Raw genomic sequence first — 11,141 nt, forward strand, 5'->3', positions numbered from 1 at the left:
TGCTCAGCAAGGAAGAAGCCACTGCTCCAAAACCACCATAAAAAAGCCAGACTACGGTTTGCAACTGCACATGGGGATAAAGATCGTACTTTTTGGAGAAATGTTCTCTTGTCTGATGAAACAAAAATAGAACTGTTTGGCCATAATGACCATTGTTATGTTTGGAGGAAAAAGGGGAAGGCTTGCAAGCCGAAGAACACCATCCCAACCGTGAAGCACGGGGTGGCAGCATCATGCTGTGGGGGTGCTTTTCTGCAGGAGGGACTGGTGCACTTCACAAAATAGATGGCATCATCAGGAAGGAAAATTATGTGGATATATTGAAGCAATATCTCAAGACATCAGTCAGGAAGTTAAAGCTTGGTCGCAAATTGGTCTTCCAAATGGACAATGACCCCAAGCATACTTCCAAAGTTGTGGCAAAATGGCTTAAGGACAACAAAGTCAAGGTATTGGAGTGGCCATCACAAAGCCCTGACCTCAATCCTATAGAAAATGTGTGGGCAGAACTGAAAAAGTGTGTGCGAGCAAGGAGGCCTACAAACCTGACTCAGTTAAACCAGCTCTATCAGGAGGAATGGACCAAAATTCACCCAACTTATTGTGGGAAGCTTGTGGAAGGCTACCCGAAACGTTTGACCCAAGTTAAAGAATTTAAAGGCAATGCTACCAAATACTAATTGAGTGTATGTAAACTTCTGACCCACTGGGAATGTGATGAAAGAAATAAAAGCTGAAATAAATCATTCTCTCTACTATTATTCTGACATTTCACATAATTAAAATAAAGTGGTGACCCTAACTGACCTAAGACAGGGAAATTTTACTAGTATTAAATGTCAGGAATTGTGAAAAACTGATTTTAAATGTATTTGGCTAAGGTGTATGTAAACTTCCGACTTCAACTGTAGACACACAATCTCATTAGGAGTTAGAGATTTCTGTCAGTGAAACCATTGGATGTCTTTATGGCCCAATCCAAAATTAGAATAAACTGTATCCCTTTAAGAACTCTCAACGCCTTGAGTAAAGTCCCACTGATTGCAGCGTTATTATGGTACATTACTCATGGTGATCATTCACCATTATTGTCTTTATTTGGCCAACAAAGCACATACAGTATGTCAGCCTTAGTAATATCGACAAACACCAGGTCCTTACCACATCGGCTGAACAGTTAAAGCAGCCAACACCTACACACACAAACACACAAAGAAACACAAACACAGACATTCTTTGCTTTCAGTGCACACACACACACATACACACACACACACACACACACACAAACACACATATTCTTTGCTTTCAATGCACACACACACACACACACACACACACACACACACACATACACACACCAACAACACTACCATCAACGACAACAACAGCAGGAATCAGTAATCACCCATAATTACTTGAACAGGTTCTGTTGATTGTGGCTTGGTTTATGTTTCTCTAAATATTTAATGTGTTTGTCTGTCTGTAAAAGCTACTGCAGATACCCAAATATGGACAGGAATTTTCTCTATGTCGCTTTCTGCTCAGCATTTAGGGGATTACAGTGATTGAAACTACAGATGTAGGATCTTAATTTGATCACCCTGTTGCAGGAGAACTGTCCTGCAATGCAGGAAATGTAAAACCTGTAGTGTATTTGAGGTTTAAAAAGGCTTCTGAAGTTTGTAATTTCAACTTTGAAATTTCAGACTTGATTTTCCCCTACGAAAAATGTATCAACCCCTACAAAAATTTTCATTAATTATAATCCACATAATAATTTACATTTCCTGTTGCTGCAGGATTATTTTCCTGCTGTAGAAAACTGGCTCAAATTAAGATCCCACATCTGTATATAGAAAGTTAATAAAAACAGTACAGTACAGAATAAATGACTAAAATGATCTGTAATGACTTATGGAATATTCACATTGTGACGTAGTCTTTCCAAGTCCTACACATTCGAGTAGTTTTTGAGAGAGGTAAAGAAGCTTTAAAGTTACTCACAGGGTAGACGCTTGTTGTGGAGGTTTGCCCCAGACGAGATCATGGTGCTGGCAGCTTCGGTGAGAGAGCTGTAGAATCAGATGAGGTGTGCTGTTGAGGAGGACTGGAGGGTCAGGTCACACAGTCAGGCACAGAGATGAGATGGGATGGGGGACAGTCAGCCCTCCAGAGCCTCAGCAGGACAGCTCATCTCCCTCCTTCTCTCCTTGGACAGACAGAGACAGAGTCAAAGCACTCCCAAGAAACTCACTGGCTCTCTCAAACACACACTTTCTCCTTTCTCTCTGGAACAATACAGGACCCTTCTCTCTCAGTGAACTTACTCTGTCAACTAAAGTATTTGGATGAGAACAGCAGGTTAGGGCTTTGTGGAGCATACCAAATGGTCATTCACAGGGGGAGGAGCTTGGTGTGAGAGAGGTGGATAGGGGAGAGTGCAGTGTCCTTTATGTAACAGTGGAAGATACCAAGTCAGTAGACAGACACTTGCTTTTGTTGTTTTTGTCATCCTAGCTCTCTCTCTCTCTCTCTCTCTCTCACTCTCTTTCTCCTTTCTCCTCTGTGTCCCTCTCACTTCCAGGGTCAATTGATGTGCACAAAATGCAATGCGACAGGATACAAGATCTTCTTGCTTTTAATGGAATAGTATTGATGTTATTGAACAAATCAAAAGCTTTTTTTAGGCTCGCCCCTTTGAAGGAGCACACACTGTTCTTCAGAGGAACAGTTGATTTCAGCGGCTTTATGCATAATTCAGTTCATGGCAAAGATTCCATTATTCATCACAAAAATAGCATTAGAAGCCAACACCTCCAAAACAACCTATTGTGTTTAGCTAGACTGCAAACGATTTTTTTCTAGAAATGTATACCTTTACTTTAAAGAAATGTTTAGAGACACAAAAGCTTAAAATTATACTTAACTGCTTAATTGCAGTGAAGTTTTGATAGCGTACTATACTTATACCGCATTGTATCAGTAGGTATTTTAGATGGAAGGATAGTTCAGTCCCATCAAATGTATATGTTGCAAGTACAGAAATAATGATCACTCAGTACAACTGCATTGTGTGAATATCAAAGTAATTGACCCCATCTAGTGGTGAAAATATATGTTTCCTTTTCATTGCAACCTGAGCTGTTGTAACTAGATATTATTCCGCATTTAAATAGCTAATATGAAATGTTTTATTTGCTTGATGTGAATAGGCCTTATATAGGCCTTGAATTGGCCTTGAATTAAATGGTAAATAAATGGTAATATCAATGGAGTTTTATTGCATAGAATGTTTTCCTGTAAGGTAGCGTTCTTTCAACTGAAAGCACACACACATGCTGACACCCAGAGAGATACATAGAGAGAGAGATGGAGAGAGGGGAAGGACGTATGAATAACTATCTGTCTTTGTACATGAGTGGAAACCTTAACAATAACAAGTCTTGGCATCCATGCATGGGTGCAGATGTAAGCTACTGACTGCAGATGCATGTATATGCTAATGGTTGTCTGGAGGACGTGGGAGTGAGAAGAAGATACGTTGATTTGTATCAACAGTGATCTTCCTAAATGTCAGAGAAGTGTTGGTTGTGGTAGTGACTCCTCCAGCTTTAACCCTTGACATGTCCTGTACTGTCTGAGAGAGTGTGTGTGGGCAGAGGAAGAATGATGTGACTCAAAATGAGAAGCTCTTTTCACCTATCTCTAATGTGTGTGTGTGGGCTTCATCATGACTGGGGTTTCACCCTGCAGAGCATGGGGCATCTGGAGCCAGCTGTAAATCAGATTGCTTTCCTATTGATGGGAGATGCTTGAATCAAGGGCCATGATCACTTTTTATTCTGTAGAATGAGAGAGTAGGGCTGAATAGAAATACAAAGAGAGGAGAGAAAGAAGGATAGTAAAAGAGGGAACATATGTTTTGTGTCCTGAGTTAAAAAATGGTGTCTGTTCTGAATGTATCTAGGTCTAGATACTGCTCCTTTTAACTGCTGAATAGAAAGCAATTAAGGCTGATAATTTCTAACTTTACTGACATTCACACTGTCTGGCATTTGGTTCAGGGGCTCGGATATGTATTCTACATAGGCAGCAATGAGAAAATTAAGAGACGACTGTTGGTGTTCACAGTAATAGAGAAGTAATAGAGTAAAATTGAGTAATAGAGAAGTGGGTAGTGAGAATTCACTGTAGTAATTTTCAACAACAGAGAATTGCAATAAATGTGAAGCCAACGGATGTATTTTCAGAATGGGATTTCATTTTCAGAATGTGTCTTCCTATATATCCCCTTGAAGGTTTTGCATTCCAGTTGGTTGAACAGGCATGAAAGCTAAAGATGTGTAATGCCCAGAACATTCTAAGCTATAGTTTCCCGCCCTCACCCCAACTGGGCAGAGTGCCAAGCCCATCAGGCAGCCATACGCCTACTATCAGCTGACGAGTATCACAGCGGTCTCATGTCTAATTATACACCCAGAGAGAGGGAAGGAGAGAGAGGGAAGGAGAGAGAGGGACGGGGAGAGAAATGGGACGGGAAGAGAGATAGTCAGAAACCAGAGAGAAGGGAGAGAGAGAGAGGGTTGTGAAAAGGAAAGAAAAAGGAAGGGAGAAGGAGTCAAGACTGAGCTAGAAACAGAGAAAGAGACAGAGAAACAAAGAGGAAGTGAGGGAAGGAGGGAAGGAGAGGGCACAGCAAATCTGTTAGATATGTCGAGAGGGCTAGAGATAGTGGGGGTGTAAAAGAGAGTGGGAGGAAAAAGAGAGAGTGCGTCTGTCTGATAGACATAGTGAGGCTGTCTGGATGTTCTCATTCACTCTGCAGCATGCTGTACTAAAGACTCACACCTTCACCAGAAGAGAGAGGTAAGGCGTCAAGTGTTCAGATGTATCTGGTGAATGTGATAACATGTGTGTAAGTGTGTGGGAGGAAGGTATTCATTGCCTGTATACATCTCCCTTGTGGTCATTAGATATGTATGGAATTTATTTGATGTTACGGTTGAGGTGTTACATTTACACCAAGTGGTAAAAACTCAATAGCAATAATATTGCATCAGTGATAAAATGCATCTAACCCATCTAGATCATTAGGTTTCACATCAGTCAGAACTTACATAATGTGATATGACCAGTTATATTGTGGGGTGTAATTTGTAACTTGGAAATGTGTTGCTTGAGAAAAAGATCTCTGCACATAGATAATGATACAAAAATAAAAGTATGTTTCAGGACTTTTACAGCAATTACTATTCCACTAAAAGTAACACAATTGAGTACATACAACAGCACACCTACACACACTGTATGAAGATTGCATGTACAGTGGGGCAAAAAAGTATTTAGTCAGCCATCAATTGTGCAAGTTCTCCCACTTAAAAAGATGAGAGAGGCCTATAATTTTCATCATAGGTACACGTCAACTATGACAGACAAAATGAGGAAAAAAAATCCAGAAAATCACATTGTAGGATTTTTTATGAATTTATTTGCAAATTATGGTGGAAAATAAGTATTTGGTCAATAACAAAAGTTTCTCAATACTTTGTTATATACCAATTGTTGGCAATGACACAGGTCAAACGTTTTCTGTAAGTCTTCACAAGGTTTTCACACACTGTTGCTGGTATTTTGGCCCATTCCTCCATGCAGATCTCCTCTAGAGCGGTGATGTTTTGGGGCTGTCACTGGGCAACACGGACTTTCGACTCCCTCCAAAGATTTTCTATGGGGTTGAGATCTGGAGACTGGCTAGGCCACTCCAGGACCTTGAAATGCTTCTTACGAAGCCACTCCTTCGTTGCCCGGGCAGTGTGTTTGGGATCATTGTCATGCTGAAAGACCCAGCCACGTTTCATCTTCAATGCCCTTGCTGATGGAAGGAGGTTTTCACTCAAAATCTCACGATACATGGCCCCATTCATTCTTTCCTTTACACGGATCAGTCGTCCTGGTCCCTTTGCAGAAAAACAGCCCCAAAGCATGATGTTTCCACCCCCATGCTTCACAGTAGTTATGGTGTTCTTTGGATGCAACTCAGCATTCTTTGTCCTCCAAACACGACGAGTTGAGATTTTACCAAAAAGTTATATTTTGGTTTCATCTGACCATATGACATTCTCCCAATCCTCTTCTGGATCATCCAAATGCACTCTAGCAAACTTCAGACGGGCCTGGACATGTACTGCCTTAAGCAGGGAGACACGTCTAGCACTGCAGGATTTGAGTCCCTGGCGGCGTAGTGTGTTACTGATGGTAGGCTTTGTTACTTTGGTCCCAGCTCTCTGCAGGTCATTCACTAGGTCCCCCCGTGTGGTTCTCTGATTTTTGCTCACCGTTCTTGTGATCATTTTGACCCCACGGGGTGAGATCTTGCGTGGAGCCCCAGATCGAGGGAGATTATCCGTGGTCTTGTATGTCTTCCATTTCCTAATAATTGCTCCCACAGTTGATTTATTCAAACCAAGCTGCTTAACTATTGCAGATTCAGTCTTCCCAGCCTGGTGCAGGTCTACAATTTTGTTTCTGGTGTCCTTTGGTCTTGGCCATAGTGGAGTTTGGAGTGTGACTGTTTTAGGTTGTGGACAGGTGTCTTTTATACTGATAACAACTTCAAACAGGTGCCATTAATACAGGTAACGAGTGGAGGACAGAGGAGCCTCTTAAAGAAGAAGTTACAGGTCTGTGAGAGCCAGAAATCTTGCTTGTTTGTAGGTGACCAAATACTTATTTTCCACCATAATTTGCAAATAAATTCATTAAAAATCCTACAATGTGATTTTCTGGAGAAAAAAAATCTCAATTTGTCTGTCATAGTTGACGTGTACCTATGATGAAAATTACAGGCCTCTCTCATCTTTTTAAGTGTGAGAACTTGCACAATTGGTGGCTGACTAAATACTTTTTTTCCCCACTGTACATAGTTGTAGTTTGACATGCACAGCAAGGTGAGGTGAATTGATATCCTTCGTAGGCCATACTACCAGTCTGCTGCTGTGAGTTTTTGCCCAATGATTGGCCTCTGTCAGTCCAGCCCTCTGTGTTAGGAATATTTCTCCATTTGAAGGTGTATTCTGTCCCGGTCTTATGAGGTCATCTAGTCTGTACACACAATGGAAGGTGTGATCCAAGCTATACCTCATACTTGTGAGACACGTCTGTCAGTCAGAGTGAAAGAGCATCATTCAGCAATCAAGGGAGCTGGTGACTGCTCTGCGGTGGTGTGATGACACCATTCAGGCCTTGGCTTTAGCTTTGCATAAGATTGCACTGTAAAGTCTTGCTCTGTAACTTCCCTTCAGGCTCTCGGTCAAATCATTTCAATAAAGAGCATGTAGATTTGAATAGGTAAACTACTGGCAAGCGTGTGCATTGTGAAATATCTTTATGATATGGGCCATATAGAGGAAATGCAAGGTTAAGCTAAATTTCTATATAAGGTAATTTTAGAGTGCATATAATATTGAGAAGTATAACAGTTTTATCTGCATGTATTTTGCTCAGATTCACATGAATACATTATGCATTTTGTTGCTGTGCTGCATAGTAGGTTAGCTACAGCAACATGAATAACTCCTGTTGATGTTCAAATCAATGACATCCCATGTTTTCATGAAAATTATATTTGTCGTTAGTGTTGGAAAGCACAGCACAGCACCCCTGTGCAACACCTCCCCTCATCTCCCCTTTTCCCACAGTATGCACATGTACAGTACTATACTGTGTTACCATAGTAACTTCTTCCGAAGTAGATCTGGTTAAAGTTTAGTGTTCTAGTGAGCCAGACTTCAGCTGTCAATCACAATGCAGCAGTCTGGGGTTTGAAAGGCTCTAATTTGGAGGCGATGGAGAAATTAGTGATGAGATTTCAAGGGCATAGTCACCATCTGTAACTCCACAGGGGTCTAAGAGAGAAAGGGATAACTGGCAGAGAAAGGTTCTGTCTATCACTTATGGAGCAGATGTTAAAGATAGAGAGAGAAAGAGGGATATGAGAGAGAGAGGGCATCGTGAGAGTACGTAGTGAAGTATGGTTTGTGAAATGCATCATCAAAAGTCACATTACTTGAAGCTGAAAAGCCTGTATTATAAGGCTATGAAATGTACAAAATGATCTTGGTGTACCTTCCTCTTGTGCTTTTGACATAAGGATGAGGGTTAAATTATCATCTATGTCAAACAAACACCTTCCTGTCTTTTTTCAGACTGGAGCATTGAGACTCAAACCACCTTTGACCTCTCTGTCAGTGATGCTTCACCAGAGAGTGACGGGATCCCTTAGCCTGCCTCTTTCACAGGAGGCCTATGTGACTTAACCTCTCCACAACAACCTGTAGGCCAGGGAACAAAAGTGTCAGTATATGTGACGGCTGGGTGAACCAATGAGCACCACACCATCCCCAGAGACAGGCCTAGGCAGAGAGAGTCTCCCGCCCAAGAAGAGGGACCCCAGACCAGGCCTCTCAGAGCAGCCTTCTGCTGTCACATTCAAGGTCCCCTTCCCCTACAAGAGCCATAATGAAGCCAAGCCCTACAATGCATCTTACTCAGACCTGCTCCCACCTACACCTGCATCTGTGCCCCCGCTATACCAGCCCTGGACCCAGTCCCCCACCACAGCCTCCACCAACAGAGTCAACTCCTTTCTCCCCTCTCCTGTCAGGGATAGCTATGGCTGGGCTGAGTGGAGGGAGCACTATTACAGAGATTGGGCTGCAGGGCCCTCAGGGTGGGATGTTCCCTACATTCCCCATCACCCCTCCACGCACCCCTCAGAATACCCACAACACCCCTCTATCTGCAGACACATGGCCCAGCCTACAGAGGAGCCCAGTGGGGTGGAAGCCCGGTACAGATGGCACCTTAATAAAAAAGTGAGAGAGAAGTTAAGTCCACACACCGCACAGCAAAGCAGACAGAGGGGCCCGTATATGAGAAGAAGGAAACAGGGGGGCCACAAGCCACGACCCAGCTCAGGGACAGGTTCTGCCCCCCTGAACACTGCTCTATCTCCTACTGCCTACAGGGACCTACACCACCACCCTGAACTGGTCTACACACACCTCTCCACAGCCTCCAAGTACCATGCTTCAGGGCAAAGTCCTTTGGAGTTTGAGGCACAATCTCCCATAAGACCATCACTTATTGATCAATCAACAGAGAAATATTGGAACATGGGAGTAACAGAAAAAGTAGGAGTGTCTCCACCTCTCTCCTCCCATCACTCTTCCTACCCTTCCCCCTCTTCTGACCAGCTGCCCTGGTTGCTCTCTCACTTTGCGGCAGGCTCTCTAATCGAGCTCAAAGACGGGCGGCTGAGGAGGGTGGAGGATTTGCAGACAGAAGACTTCCTAATCGGCGCGGAGGCTTGTCCAGAGCTGCGTCTGAGCTGCTGCACTGTGCAGCACATTTCCCTCTCCACAGCCCCCTCCCTCTCCCGCCTCCTCATCCTCCTACAGGAGGAACACTCTCAGGTGAGCTGGGCCTGATCCTACTACATCATTACATCACATAAGCTCATAACAGGGTCAATGTGTTTTTTGTCATTGTGTGTTTGTCTACTGACATTTCCATAATTTATAACATGGAATTAAATATACAAGATATCATACATATTTGCAAATAGTATACTTCTTGAGGAGTAACTCTAAATGCAAATGAAAAACATTCCTACAGTATCCCTCATTACGACACTATGCACACATCAATTGCAGAACACTAACACCACTTTAGTAGACAAACAGAGGTACTGCACTGTGACTAACAGTATTTCTTCCCACAGGAGTTCCTGGATGTGTATGTGGAGTACCCATTCTTTGTGCGCGGGCGTGGCTGGTCCTCCTGCTGTCCCCAGAGAACAGCCCGTCTTTGTGGCCTCCGCTGCCACCAGCTTAGTGTGGGTGACGTCTGCTTGGCTCTCATACCCACATCACCCTCCGTACCCCCACCCACCCAACCCCAGGGTCCTGGCACCCCAGCTAGAGGGCCTAAGCCCCTGCAAACTTCCTGCCCCCAGGCTCCCCTTCCCCCTGCTCCAGATAGGCCAACAGCAGGGCAGAGAGGGGGGCTGGACCCAGCACGGAAGAGGCGTTGGTCAGCCCCTGAGCTGCGTGGCCCAGGCACCAACTGCCCGTACTGATAAACACCGCTACCATATGGAAAGGGAGCCAGCAAAGCCTAACTTTAGTTTTCTTTTCTTTATCTCAACCTCACACTCTTTCCATCCCTGTCTTCGTGGCTGTCTTTGGCTCGTTTCCGCTTGTCTGTTTTATATAAAGATGAATTATGATCAAGGAGGAAAGAAATATAGATTTGACTCTCAGGATTCTGGACACTAAGCAGAGGACCATTGCCGGTATTGGTCTGAAAGCTATGGATTATCAGGGATGTGAGAGAGAATATATCATGCAGAATATATTACCTTTAGCCAACTCTAGAAATGCAATTTTAAAGGTGTCACCCAATATTATTAAAACTTGAAAACATTAACATTCCTAATTTTATCAATAAGATCATTCAGGGGAAATACATGTTATTCTCTGCTACCTCTATATTAGCCACTTTAATTGACATAACTGATTTCTGTATGTAGAACAGTGAATGTTGAAGTATGCCCCAGTGAGTGTGAATGGCTCCCTGTGTGTTGTATAGTTGACAGTTGTTGGCATTACATTATGCACTAGGTGCCCTTCATTGGGGTCCGGGCTGTCCTTTTACCTCAACTCTTGCAACGGTTTGACAATCATTTATGTTCTGAAATTCTAATTGAAATATTTGTGTTGATTAAGAAATAAAACATGTTGAAGGGCTCTATTCAATCCGTATGGCAGAAATTCAGCGTTACAGCGTGATAAAAATTTAAAGGCAATGTTCCGCGTTAGCAGAGACTGCATTCACAGTAAATGCTGCATACAGTGAGCTCCAAATGTATTAAGACAGTGACATTTTTTTTGTCTCTGTATTCCAGCACTTTGGATTTGAAATGATACAATGACTATGAGGTTGAAGTGCAGACTGTCAGCTTTAATTTGAGGGTATTTTCATCCATATCGGGTGAACCGTTAAGAAATTACAGTGCTTTTTGTACATAGTCCCCCCATTTTAGGGGACAAATTCACTTATAAAGTATGTGTACTAAA

The 11,141-nt window shown here is 42.9% G+C and overlaps 1 protein-coding gene across 1 annotated transcript in view; it reads right to left on the bottom strand.

Moving 5' to 3' along the window:
- The window catches only part of LOC311138932 (dysbindin), a 34,199-nt gene extending 31,859 nt beyond the window's left edge, over positions 1-2,340 (bottom strand). Inside the window, exon 1 of the mRNA XM_084173746.1 lies at positions 2,008-2,340. Coding sequence (XP_084029872.1) covers positions 2,008-2,050 — 43 coding nt within the window. The 5' untranslated portion in view covers positions 2,051-2,340. The remainder of the gene's footprint in view (positions 1-2,007) is intronic.
- Positions 2,341-11,141: the final 8,801 nt, after the last annotated feature.

Source organism: Coregonus lavaretus (genome assembly GCF_964263955.1).
Source record: "Coregonus lavaretus genome assembly, chromosome: 12".
Lineage (NCBI taxonomy): Eukaryota > Metazoa > Chordata > Actinopteri > Salmoniformes > Salmonidae > Coregonus > Coregonus lavaretus.